This window comes from Micropterus dolomieu, linkage group LG18, assembly GCF_021292245.1.
Source record: "Micropterus dolomieu isolate WLL.071019.BEF.003 ecotype Adirondacks linkage group LG18, ASM2129224v1, whole genome shotgun sequence".
NCBI classification, from domain to species: Eukaryota; Metazoa; Chordata; class Actinopteri; order Centrarchiformes; family Centrarchidae; genus Micropterus; species Micropterus dolomieu.
In genome coordinates this window covers 36573994-36588640 of record NC_060167.1, presented here as the reverse complement: position 1 = coordinate 36588640, position 14647 = coordinate 36573994, and the positions used below count along the sequence as shown (strand labels likewise).

The following is a 14647-nucleotide window of genomic DNA, read 5'->3' as shown; positions in this document are numbered from 1 at the left end:
AATGAGAGGAATGACTTGCCTTGGTTCAAACCGCTCTGATTTACTGTATGTGCTGCTAAAGAATCTGATTAAACTTTAAAACGCACAAAAGACTGTAATCTGTGTTGTAATAGTGTTCAAGTTTTAGAGCAATTTAAGTCAAAAATGACTGTTTTGAGACTCCATCTGCATGTCGTGTAATGAGCTGTGGTCTGTGAGTGTAGAGCAGAAAAAACTTTTCTAAATTGCTCTCTATCCCACAGTTTGAACACCTCAAAATTTTGCCACAGACCTCCCCCATAACCCCTTTCATGCATGGTGTCCACATTTATTTTAACTCCATTTTGGGTCAATATATCATGGTTATGTTCTGCAAGCCATTTGAGGACAGTGTCACTTGATTGATAGCAACATTGTAACAGTGGTTACTCTCTTGTATTCCAAATATTCATTGCTTGATGACCCTAAATGCATCAGGCATATCTGTAAAAAAATTCACAAGGAGGTCAATCAAGGTAAAAAAAACATTGTACGTACAGTGAAGTATGACATGTTTATGTTTTATAAACTAAGATTTAGAGTAAAATGTACCTTTTAAACACCAAAAGCCAACTGTCCACGTATGTGGACGTCATGCAACAGTGAAGACAGATTGCATTAAGTCTGATTTCTGTAACCTGCTAGTATGTGTATTCTACTTTTTCAAATATGTGATGAATAGAGTAATATAATAATTAACAAATATATGAACATAAATAACAATGCAAAGTACATATTACAGCATTAAACGGCAACTTTTGAATGTTTTGTTGGTTTTCACGCGCTCACGTACTGTAAAGATATCAGTTTTAACTAGAACTAGTTAATTTGTTACATTTGGGATGTTGATATTTTAAAACCGAGGATAAAAATATGTTACTGGCTTTCTGCTTCATGTAACCACAGTTATAAATACCACTATTTTCTGCTATTGTTCCTAAATGTGTGTTTTATTGTTTTCAATAATTGAACTTAAATAATAATGTTTAATATAAACAACGTAATGTTTGATAAAAACATACGTGCACATTAAATAATTAAAAAAGAAAACAGAATTTTGTAAAAAATTAAAAATAAAAGAAGAAATGTATCACTGCATGCACAGTGATAAAAGGAGAAACATTTCTTCATTCTTCATTATTATTTTTCCAAATGCATTTTAGGCTATTTCTCACCATATGCAGGGTTCGTACTTTATCAAAGTCCTTCTACAGTCTTAATTTGATGGACTTAAAATTTTTGGGGTCCAATGTCATTAGCCATAAAAAGTTGAGTTTTCACTGAAGGACATGTCCGTGGCGTGGAAACTGGAAATTGTAGTAACTTCAGTGTACATGTTCACATCTGTACCAAACTTTCCATGTTAACAGTTGTGCCCTGAAGACATCAGTATGTCAATATTCACCCACCTCAAAACATCTTAACACTGATGATGCTATGTTGTGAGTTTATGTTAAACGCATGTCCATGGCATGGCGGTGAAGTTCTGTGTACATGTTCAAATGTTACATTTATTCATTTTAGCTGACGCTTTTATCCAAAGTGACTTACATTTGCTATATATATCAGAGGTCGCACGCCTCTGGAGCAACTAGTGTCTTGCTCAGGGACACAATGGTGTCTTACAGTGGATTTGAACCCAGGTCTCTCACGCCAAAGGCATGTGTATTATCCACTGTTCCATCACCATTTTAAATATGTCATATTTTGAATGCTTGAAGTTCTGTGTTCTTCTGCACATCCAAATGGTCTCACACACAGTCCAGGTTCATACAGAGAAACTGTTTGGAGTAAAGCAGCCGTCCTCCCGATCAATCCTGAGCTCCATCAGAGCATCTAAATTATTTCAGAAGTTAAAAGTTGAATTCTCTTTCCTCTGGAGAGTTTCCTCTGTCCTGTCATGTCACATTTATAACTACAGTTTTTTTGTTTTGCTGCATAAATGTCCCACAGTATTTGCTGTGAATTTATTGCGCACATGGAAACATTTAAAGTGACTGACATCAGCCTCTCTAATCATGAAAGTAAATCCTAAAAGGAAACACACAGTCCCAACACTTAGGAACAAGAGGCTTCATGATCAGAGACCGTTTTTTATATCACGTCCACACTTCTGTCCGTATCCTCCTCTCTGCTGTGAGTCTGCAATGCAATCAATCAATTGATGTTTTAATAATATGTCATTCATCCGCCATTATAATAGCAATGCGTCAAGGTACAAGCACACTCTGATTGGTGTACTGTACATGGTACCCCCAAAACACACCCATGACTAATTCACAGACTATGTACAACCCTTTGCCCCAAACGTAACTGCACCACGTGCTTCACGCCGTGCGCTGTGATCATTAAAATAGGGCCCTTAGTCCAGTTTAGATTGATCAATCAATTGTTTAATCTATATAATGTCACAAAATTAGGACAAATGCCATCAGAATTCCCCAGACCCAAGGTGACATGTTCATTTGGCTTATTTTCTCTGACCAACAGTTCTAAACACAAACATATTCACTTAACACTAAACAGAGAAATGGGGAAAAGTGTGAACCAGGATTTCTTTAGCAGCTTTGCTCAATAAATGACGTCAATGATGAATCAATGATTAAAAAACTGCTGTTTTTATATGTACCACAGTTCACAGTAGTCTTCCAAGTTTAAAGAGTTTAATTTAAAGCCAAAGTTTGTGATGACCACGAAAAAGGACTGTGTATGTATTTTTGAGTGTGTGTTTGTACCAAGTCCAGTGGTGTGAGTTGGAGTTGGCTGTGTTTAAGCTAGACACAGTCAGGTGCAGAGTGGGTCATTGCTGAGGTACTTTATCTTTCTCTCTGTTTGTCTAGACATTGATGAGTGTCAGATGGGGACGCACCGCTGCGGAGTGGGCCAGATCTGTCACAACCTCCCTGGCATCTACCGCTGTGACTGTCAGACGGGCTACCAGTATGACGCCCTCCGCAAAGTCTGCACCGGTATGTATCGCTGTGTCAGGTGATGACAGGCAGATTGGAGGTTTACTCGTCCAATCAGTTTTTGAAGCCAAAACTTGCCCAGAAGAAGAAAAAAATCTTGCAAGTTTAGGGACTGTTTGCTATTGATGAGTGAGGCACATCCTAAGCACTGGAGAGAGACTGATGTGTTTTATTTTGGCAATAGGGGAGGGACTTACAACTTTAAATGGTTGTATTTTGTGTTTACTTTAAATACATTTTAATATGTTTGGTATGTCCCATTCCTACCTAAACCTCATTGGACCTCACATCCCAACTTAACCCCACAGTACAGCTGGACCAACCCATCTCCAGCACAGAATTCTCCAAGAAATATGTGGTGTCTTCAAATAATGTCACAGACCATGCACAGCGTATTGATCACCTCTAACTTCTGAGGACAAAGTGATCTGCACTGGCAGAGGACAGGAAGGCCCACACTGAGGGCAAGTCCTACAAAGACTCTTCACAGTCAGAGTACATGCTGGTTACGCGTTTCACAGCTGGACTTGTCATAGGTAACTTCTGCAGTACTATAGGAGAGGCAACATGTTACAGTTCAAGGCACTAGGCAACAGGAAAGAGGACCCAAACGCAAAGTGTTTCCATCCACCTGTTTTTATGTACATTTGCAATTTACAAAATAAATAAATATTGAATGCAATATTGTAAAATAGTTTTATTCTTGGCTGAGGTAGAAAAGCTGGTATGTTGATAAAAATAAAATGTGACAAAGTGCAATGGAAACAGACACAGCAAATAAACATGATGTTGTGAAGCATGTCACTTAAAGCTTCCGCTCCACTGAAGAGACTGAAAATAGCAGACTGTAGCGTTCCTCTAGTTAATACATGAATACACAAACATGAATGCCATACTTGTGTCATGCTTTCTGCTATGCTTTCCACCATCTGTGGTGTGACTGACGCACTTTTAATGAAGTCATGTTGTTGCGCCCGAACTGGAAAGTTACAACAGCCAGCTGTTCATCTCAGTGGGTTGATTTTAGGAAAAATGAGATAAAGACATAAACTCCTGTCTACATCAGTGGAGCTGAGGTGGAGCAGGTGAACAGTTTCAGGTTCCTGGGAATCAGCATCACAGAGAAGCTGACGTGGTCGTCTCACATCTCCACGCTGGTGAAGAAAGCTCAGAAACAAATGGATTTCTTAAAGAAACTTAAGCTAAATTCACACGCCAAGTTCTTGTCAGCTTTTACAGAGGACCAATAGAAAGCATCCTGACTGGAAACTTAACTAACACGGCCCAGGACCGGAGGGCTCTGCATCGGGGGATTCAAACTGCTCAGAAGATCATTGGTACCCATCTCCTGAGCATCAGTGATATCGGTGAGGTGAGGTGCCTGCAGAGCCCAAAGGATACTAAAGGACAGCACCCACCCAGCCACAGCCTGTTCACCCTGCTGCCTTCTGGGAAGAGATAGGGAAGTTTCATCAGACTACAGAGCAGCTTTTTCCCCCAGGCTCTGAGACTCAATTCCAATTCATTCTCTGCACTGCACCATGCAAAGTAGTTTATTTCATCTTGTAGTTTTTGTATATGTCCTTTGCTCTTTGTAGCATAAAGGGAGTTATAACCTGCAGCTCATTTTACCTCCCTGTTGTAATATGATGAATACATTCACCTCATTGTTGTAATGTGAGGAGGGGCTTTTGTTCTATGCTCTTAACCTTAATGTGAGGCAAGCAGCAGGAATTTCATCTATGCTAACATGTTATTTTATGCTGATGATGCTACTGTGAGGGTGCTTCTGTGCTTAAACCTAACCTGTGCTGCCAGTTGATGGTTTGGGACCCACCCACAGTTACTTTCTCAGTACCTGTAAGAGAAAAGGTTGTGTAGTCTGGGTTAGTGTTATCACTGCTACTAGCTGTCAGTTCTCACTGGAATGCCATGTACCATGTAACATGACATTGCGGTCACGTGTTTTCTACCATCATCAATTGTTTAACTGGAAACCCTTCTATAGGTTTGAATTTTGCCACTTCAGTGACATTTTAATTTAAAAACCCCTGTGAGATGTATGGCTTATTGTTAAATAGATATATGTAGGGTTATCTAAAATAAGCCAACAGCATTGTTTTCTGAGTGTCTGAATGAGAACGGGTATTGAGTCCTCAGTGGCCCGGAGGTATCTGTCTGCTGTCTAATAGCTCCCACTCCTGCACTGACAGATGTAAATGAGTGCTGGCGCTATCCTGGCAGGCTGTGTGCCCAGACCTGTGAAAACACCCCAGGCTCCTACCACTGCTCATGCACAGCTGGCTTCTCCCTAGCATTTGATGGCAAGAACTGTGAAGGTAAGATAGACAGTTTTGTTCTCCAACAGATTGAGAATTTAAATGCCACCTTGTTTAAGTGGACTGTCTAATATTCCTTGAAAAACTTAAGGCATAGAGGTAAGCCTCTGGGGAGAGCGTTGGCATCAAAAGCCAAATGTAGCCTTCGCACAGACTTTGGAGATGATATATATTGATAGAAAACTGTTTATGAGTCCTTTGTAAGCCTTGTTATTAGCAAAAGCTGTTGGAATTGAATTTAGTCTCTGATCATCTGATGCTGAACCGTCTGGTACATAATGATTTCCAGGTTGAGGCACCATCAATCATCAGCGTGTTGAAGACGTGGTTGTGCTTCTAAGAGCAAAGCTGACCAGAAGTGTGATTCACATTAAATTCAGCTTGTCACAGCAATTATTCAGGGAACTTAATCAAGTGAAGTTCAGTGAAGGTTTCTGTTCACAATCCAAAGGTGAAGCTTTGCATGTATCTGGGGTTTTTTTCACAAAAGCTTCTCTGAGCAACATAATTAAATTTTGATTAATGCTTTTCAGATTAAATTCCAGACACTTGAAGCTTGTCTTCCTTAGGAAAGCTGTTATAACATATAATAACAAATTGCATTTCAGACCATCATTGCACCGTCAAAATGGCTGAAGTGGTAATGCCACAATGCTTCTTCCTAAGAAATCACTATAGTAACTCCTTTTTTGTCATTAAAAGTAAAATTGCAAATACACGAAGTACAAAGTACACAAAGACGACTTTGTTACAGGAACAGAAGGTGGAATTTATTACATGAAAAGATGAGGCTGGCAGTATATTATATTTTTATTTTCAACAAATCCCATGAAAGGACAAAAAAACAACAATGAACCTACTGACAAGTATTGTGTATGTAACCAGAGCCTGATCTTTTTACTCTGAGCCATAGAGCACCAAATTCATCCAGAAACTGTTAAAACACATCAGTGAGCCACACTGTTGCACTGGGTGACATGTTCCTTCATTACCATGAAAACACGCACTGCAGTTTATTCTGACTCACTGTCACACACTGTCCTGCTGATTTGTTGACAATAAGAACAATACAGAATAAGGCCAGGGTTATCCTTTCAGAATATGAAAATCAGGAATATTTCTAATCATGCCTTTTCTTTTCTGTGCTTAGATGTAAATGAATGTGACAAAAACCCCTGTAGCCAGCAGTGTGCCAACATCTATGGCTCATATCAATGCTACTGCCACCATGGCTACTACCTGAAAGAGGATGGACACACCTGTGAAGGTATTTTCTACCGAGCTTACTAGGTAGAAACTGGTAGAGTTGGTTGGGGAGCAGAACAAATCTTAAAGTAGAGTGAATACTGGACTTACAGTACATTAGCCAGTTGGACAGACACACTACTTCAAATGAATATTAGAAATAAATCTGCTGGATGTATAATTATGTGACTGATTTCTAACATGTTAGTAACAACAACTTCATAAGGCAATTATATGTCAGAGAGGAGGTTTTCATTTAACTACATGGTTATTATTGAGGTTGTAGTTTATGGTTTTGTTGAACTATACTGTATTATATTCAGAGGTGTTTCTCAATATGGGGTTATATAAAGGTAGAATATGTTGCATGGCTGTTCTATTGGATTGAATTAGTTTGTATTGGTGTACCCAGTAAAGTGGCCAGGGAGTGTTCACTGGCTGTGAAGGCAAAGGAAAGAACAGTGCAGCTTTAAAGCCATTACATGTTTAAGTGTTTGATGTTTGTGTCAAAAAAGACAATGTAGCAGACACCAATGTAAGCCATACATCCCCAAAAAGATCCATACTGCACGAGGCGGGTGCAGGACGAGTCAATAATTCCAATCAATAATTTGTAAAAAAAATAAAAAAAATAATGCTATACTCACATAAAAATCTATATAGAGAGGCTTTAAATGAGCCTTTAACAGTAGTTGTTATGGTAGCCTTTTCTCTACAGCAGAAAATAGGATATATTATAGGAACCTGGCAGGAGAAACAATATCAGTATCAACCAAATGAGGACACAAAAGTGAAATGTCAATAATTGTGTATGTGTTGTGAAAGTAAGTTATGTAAGGCAGGAATGTGCTGCACCTTCAACTCGCCTGCAGATACAAGGCATTTTGCAGAAAACTGATTAGTAGTCTGGTCTCATCAGTAACTGTCTGCATTTCAGGGCTTGAAAAAAGGGCAAAATAGTATCAAGTCTCTGCATATTCATACACATACACATGCACAGTGTACCGGAGGTGAATACAGTAAAGGAACAGATCAGCTGTGCAGTACTTTCTCTGGTAGAGACTGCAGCTGATGTATCTGCAGCAGTTTAAACTGTATGGTGTAACATTGAATCTCTGTAGGGAAACAGAATATGGGAAATACAGTGGACCCTTCTCTGTCAGGACTGAATGGGTGAAGGAGGTTTAGCTCCTAAAATTGCTTATGTTAAGTGTCATTGATCCAAATAATTATACAATGTTTCCATGAATGCAAGGGCAGATTGACAGCAGCATGAAAGATAAGAGATTTTATTTTGTCTTGGGTGACAGGGCCTTGAGGTAGCTTCTGTTGCTAATCCCCCACACACGAAAAACACAGTCACGCAGGCATAGAAAACACACACACACACACACACACACACACACACACACACACACGCACAAAGATAAAGAGAAAAGGTCCTGATGCCTTATTGGAACCTTTATTTGAATCCTTTGGCTTCCACACAGGGCTCTAATCTGACTGACGAGATGTGTGTTTTTAACAGATCTTGATGAGTGCTCCCAGAGCATCGGGAACCTATGTGCCTTTCAGTGTGTGAATGTTGTTGGCAGCTACCAGTGTACTTGTCCTGCTCATGGATATGTCATGTCTGCCAATGGACGCACCTGCAGAGGTGAGGCCCCTGTGAACAACATACCATAGCTTGTTCCACAGACATGCCCATGAAAGATTTGGAACACATTATGAAATGGATTTATTTATTACCTTTTTCATCTCTGGCAGTTTTCTAACATCTTATTACTTATTATTATCTTATCTTAGTACGTTTTGGATCTTATTACGTTTTCTTCATTTAAACTGATTTATGTCAAGAGAAAAACACCCTAGTTTAAACTATGTTGATGGAGATAGTGTGCAGTTGAATTCATCGGTGCATTCATTTATAAATGTGGTATCAAGTACTCGGCAATATGCCATTACTCATTTATCTTACATCTCGCTTTTAGCTTTAAGTAAAAGGCACTGTAGAAACTTTAAGAAAAAGTAACTTTTTCTAAAGAAGAAATTAAAATAAAACTGAAAATGAACCTTTTCTGTCTCATGTGTGTGTAAAAATAATTAAAACCGAGATGAATGCCTGTGTAAAAAAAATATAGAGGACGAATGAGAGAAACATCTCCACACATTCCTAAACTCTGCATTATGAGGGTTGTCACATAACAATCACAGCTGTGACGATGATGAATTACAAGACGGCCTGTTCAAAATCAAACTGCTAAAACACTGTCAGTGAGATTCTCACTTTTGTTTATTATTTTTACCAGATATTGACGAATGCAAAACTGGCACCCACAACTGTTCACATGGACAGACCTGCTATAACCTCCAGGGAGGCTTCAGATGTCTCTCCTTTGACTGCCCTCCCAACTACAAGAGGGTGTTAGACACGTGAGTTACCTTTTTCTCTCGGCATCTTCAGAATCTTGAAATGTTTAGCTCCAGTGTTGCCTTTTTCTTATTTGATGATCAAGTTAAGCCTATGCAGAGCATTGTCTAAGTTTTATTAGTAAGTGGGACCAATAAAGTCTCTAATATATAGCATAATGGTTACTTTGCGGTATCCTGGGCATATAAAACCTGAAATACTGCCCCTTTAAGCATTGACCTGCATATGTGGGATATTCAATAGGTTTCCTCTCAGCCTGTGCCCCTCTAATGAGAATTACTGTACATCCATGTCCTTGCAATGCAGTCTGCTGCACAGAAGGGCCTTGTTAGCTATGAACCTGTGGCAGCTATAGAGGCTGGCTGGCAACTGAACATGACTCCCATCGAGCGGTATGATGAAGTCAGATGGCTTTGATCAGCTTGGTGCTTGCCGGGGCTGTCTCTGGACTCAACAGCACACACATTCTGCACACAGCCCACAGGAGGCCTCCTATCAATGTTATCAAGAGACACCTTATTAGCCTCAGTGTAACGTGGCCAGGCTCAGCATGGACAGACATCTTTCATTCATGAGTAGACTTGGCAGCCATGGACACATGGCTCAGATAAAAATGTCTCTTGCTCTGCCTTTAGTGCCACTCTGATTCATTGGCGCAGGTTCCAAGACATTGTTTTGGCATAGCTGTGGAAATGTTATGGTGCACTACATCAACTTTTAAGGCTGTAAATTGTGATATGATGGATAAGCAGTCACAAAGCACCAGAATACAGGCTGGAAAAGCCCTGCAAGTCGCTACTGTAGGACAACCGTTATCCCCAGCTACACAGTATTGCTTTGCTTTTTTCCTCTTTTCTATTTTCATTTAATCCTCGCAGCAGGGGGCAGAGATGGGGACTAGCAATACTGAATGTGTAACCAGGTTAACTACATTTTCCCAGTAGCAGTCTGGTAACTTTGGGCTATTGCTACATTTTATCTGCTGCACAGATCCCGCATCCACACTCTTCTGATTCAGGAGAGAATGAAATAGCAATAGAGAGGGGGTGTATTCTGACAGAAAGAGAGTGAAACTGAAACTTAATTAATAGTATACATTAATTCCTTGCCATTCATTCATCGGTGAAGTGTGTGGAACAACACTGCTAACAAAAGATGTTTTGTGTTATAACAAATGACACTACAAAATATTATTATTTAGGGGTTGTACCAGAACAGGTTTACATGGTTTCATTTTTAAAAAACACCACATTTTTTGTCAGACTGCACATTGCTGCAGCTCCTCTTCACCCTGTGTTGAAGGCTTCGTTTTAGCTATGGAGTGATACATCTTGTCTCTAAATGATCCTTTTTGGGAGTTGCACATGCGCAGTTCCTAGTTAAGGACTACTAGCCAATCAGAAGCAGAGAAGGGCGGGTCAGTGAGAAGCCGGTAAACACAGCTTTGTTGCAGCTGTACATGTTGCCGACCAGCTTGGCAACATGGACTGGAGCGAGAGTTTCAGAGTGGTGAGTTATTAATCTGTAACAAAAAGTATCTTTCATCCATAAAGTTTTAACTGAGCTCTGTTTCTACATCACAGTAACAACTTTATGTCCACTAACTGCCTGGAGGGTAGCTAGTGTTTGGAAGGGAGAGGAGAGCTGTGCTGCAGCTCACTGTTTTTCCACCTGTGTTTTTGAGGGCGTGTCTGACTAGCCGCTTGGCGAGAGTTATATGAGGCACATTTAGCTTTCATCACTATGACGTCACAAGGATGAAAGGGAAGCGGCTGGACTACAAACAAGCTGTTTTCAGGCAGTTCAGAGCAGAGTTTTCTGTGGGAGATGGGAACTCCCTTTGGGCTTTTTCACTTTGCAAACCTGTTACATGCACAAAAAAGGTATAGAACTCATTAAAGGAGAGGAAAAAGTCAAAAAGCATAATACTACCTCTTTAATGTATTACAATCAATTTTATTATTTGATCCAAGTGGGCAATTTGGGCAGCAGTTACCTGCTCCTGCATTAGCATGCAAGGCTTCAATGGAGACAGGGATGAAGGAATTCTTGTCTATAACGATAAAATAATACGTTTCCTTAGTAGCTTGTAGCTTGCTACTTTAGCTACTTTTAAGAGTAGCTTATAACTTCACCAGCTTACCATGTTTACATTTTGAGCTTTTTCCCACACAGGCAACAATTCCCTCAACCAAGGCTTTGAAGAATGGCCTTCCTGGCTTGCCAGGAGCCGTGTTTTCGTCTATGTTTTTTATGTGCATTTTGAAATTTAGCATTAGAAAACGTTGATGGAAACGGCAAAATTTGAAAACACTTCCTTAATTTTACATAAAAGTTTTTACGCTCGCTTGAGGTGGTTTTTGCCTTTTTCACAAAAGAGTTAATGCACTAAATGGGAGATGGATACACTTTTGCCAAACCATTTTTGACGTAGCGAACATGTAACTCACTACTGATCAGCTATTTCCACTGTCAGCGTCATATTTCCATAAAGCGCAAAGACATGGGTGGTAGTAACTTCCTCTTTTGAAACACAGTCCCGAGGACCTCTCTCCATTTTTCTCGGATCCATGGTCCTCAGGTCCATGTCACTGTTTTGTTTCTGGTTTGCAACCCACACTTCTTGTTTATTACAATTCAATTCAAGTCAATTTTATTTATATAGCGCCAAATCACAACAACAGTTATCTCACAGCGCTTTTCATAAAAGAGCAGGTCTAGACCGTACTCTATGATGATATTTACAGAAGCCCAACAGTTCCCACCAAGAGCAGCACTAGGCGACAGGGGCAAGGAAAAACTTCCTTTTAAGAGGCAGAAACCTCGAGCAGAACCATGGCTCAGGGTGGGCGGCCATCTGTCTTGACCGCACAGCCATGCGTAACATCAACTACTGATCAAACTATGCTTTGTGTAGCCTGGTTTATTCGCTCCAAACCAGCTGATGGAAACACGTAATTGGCATTTTCTTATTCATTCTTTTTTTGTGACATTTTAAAAGTTTGCTTCAAATTTGCTTGACATTTAAATGGAAACATGGCTAATGACATGGCTGCCTCCCTGTCCTCACTACTGGAAGCATATTTCCAGTCGTTACAAAGACACAAAGTCACCTTGTTGTAAGTCACCTCAAATAGTTTCTTCAAGAAAGAGCTGCCTGCTGGGTCCATAATTGGTCCCTTCATGGTATCACAACTCAGGAAATGCAGTATTGGACCCAAGTGTAGGCGGAGGCTGACAAGCTGGTGACTGAAGGGAGGGACAGAGAGGAAGAATGAACCAAAATGGGACCTAGGTGGACTTTGTGACATACATTGTTTCAGCGTTTCTCTAAAGTTTTTAATGTTCAGAAATATTGTTATGTTCTTCCTTTCTCTCTCTCTTTCTTGACTCCTCTACAGACGCTGTGAACGGACCAGCTGTCCCAGCAACTCCTTAGACTGCCAGAACTCCCCTGTACGCATCACATACTACCAGCTCAGCTTCCAGACCAACATTGTCATTCCGGCCCAGATCTTCCGAATCGGACCATCCCCCGCCTACTCTGGTGATCATATTGTCATCAGCATCATCAAGGGCAATAAGGAGGGCTACTTCAGCACCCGGAAGCTCAACAGCTTCACGGGCGCCGTCTACCTGCAGAGACAAGTCCATGAGCCTAAAGACTTCCTGATAGATGTGGAAATGAAGTTGCTGAGGCAGGGGAAGTTCACCTCGTTCCTCGCCAGGATCTATGTCTTTATCACATCCAGCGCTATGTAACACTAGAGACAAACAAACAGAGAGCGGGACTGGAATTTTCATATGGTGCTAAACTTTTACATGTGCAGACTTTTTTTGTATTGCCTCCTTACAATCAAGTATTATTCACAAATCATGTAAATGTTGCAGAAGACCTTACTTTTTTGTCTTTGGCAAATTATCTGCTAGCTTCTCCAAACTTTTTATGAAAATCATATTTTCTGAGAAACTTATTTGTATTTACCAAAATATCTTTCAGTTTGACTCTCTTAATGTAATTTAGCTTTTGTAGCCATTTTAGGTTCCAGTTGTTGGTTCGTACAGACAGTGGCACAGGTCACTGCGCACATCTGGGTCAGTGCTTCCCTCCAACCTCCCTGTGAAAACGTTAGTTGAGAGTCTGAAGAAACTAAAAGACATACGCAGAACTAGAAGTTAAGGGCACTTTGAAACTATGGAAGACAAAATACACTAAAAGCCTAGGAGTCAAAAACATACTGTAACTGAATACATCAATTAGTTAAACAATTAAATTGAGTATAAAAAGAATAATAAAGGGTATATTTTTGTTTATTTTTCCTTCCTAATCAGTAGGTATTTTTCTTTTATTACCAACCAGTTGGTAGAATAAATTAAAACTTAATTTATCAAATTTTAAATTAATAGATTTAAATAATACTACATGTATTTTACTCTTCTATTTATTTCACACTAGCTCATTTGTTTTTAATACCTTAGTTTGTCCTTTTTTTATTTTCTGTTTTCTATTTCCGTCATATGAAAATGATGTGGGCGTGTCCATGTATGTCCAGGCCAAGGATTAGTATTTCTGTGTCTGTGCTAAATACAAACATTTTATTGGTTCAAATAAAATTAATTAAGTTTTAATATATTCCAAATTAAATATGTATGTAAATTCTACAATAAATAGTGTAATTTATTGATGTATTCAGTTATATTTTTGATTTAGATTAGTCAGTTTTGAGCCTCCATAGTCACCACCCAATTTTTTTAAGTAATGTGATCTGATTGAATGCTAACAATCATGTATGGTAAATTTCAGCACTGAGATTACTAATGTAGCGTTGGGTCTCTCCTTTATTACTGGACATATCTTTCTATGTTAGTGTTTTGTAATTATCTCAGGGTGAAATTTATGTAGTTTTGTATACACACACACAAGACAAGTTCCTGCTGTGTAGTTTGCAGGAATGAATCAGTCTGCTGTTGACACTCCAGACTGGCTTCACACAGCCTGTACAGTTTCAGCTGACACATGACATTTGTATCTGTAAACTAATCAATAAATGATGATCAAACGGTTGTCTTTTGCTCAATAACAGTACAGATCAAATTCTACAGTGCCAGGGTCAGTTTTTCCCCATCAGTGCTGTATATTGGTTAACAGTGAGTCAACATCCCCATCTACTGGTGAAAGTCTTCATCACTCTGCACCTTTCAGCATCAAGGCAATTTAAAGTGCATTCTCATAAGAGAGTAAGGCATTAAAAATGTATTATTATCATAAGTCAATGAATACTAATTTATTTTACTCTCAGTGTAGCAACATTTTCATTTAGATGTCAATCACCCAGGTGGGTGCTACACACTGGTGGTGGTTGAGGTGAGTTTCTCTCTGAAGTGCTTTGAGTAAAAGCTCTATGTATCATTAGGGATCCAAGCAGCGAAGCTACTCAAGCATCACTCAGGCCACCTCATGGTGGCGCTATAACAATAAACTTTAGGTTTTTGCAAACATATCGAAAACGACTTTGATTGGAGTCAAACTTCTTTTGTCATTTTAATTCTTCAGCATATTTGCTTCAATGGTCATCTGCTCTAAAAATGTCCAATTATGTGACTTTTTATCACTTTATCACAAATTTTTTTTTGAGAACTTGTGC

General features: G+C 39.4%; 1 protein-coding gene across 1 annotated transcript in view; it reads left to right on the top strand.

The window, feature by feature from the left end:
* fbln2 (fibulin 2) overlaps nt 1-14066 on the top strand; it is a 68273-nt gene extending 54207 nt beyond the window's left edge. Inside the window, exons 13-17 of the mRNA XM_046075174.1 lie at nt 5180-5326; nt 6477-6593; nt 8100-8228; nt 8881-9004; nt 12404-14066. Of these exons, the coding sequence (XP_045931130.1) occupies nt 5180-5326; nt 6477-6593; nt 8100-8228; nt 8881-9004; nt 12404-12764 (878 nt within the window). The 3' untranslated portion in view covers nt 12765-14066. The remainder of the gene's footprint in view (nt 1-5179; nt 5327-6476; nt 6594-8099; nt 8229-8880; nt 9005-12403) is intronic.
* The last annotated feature ends 581 nt before the right edge of the window (nt 14067-14647 follow it).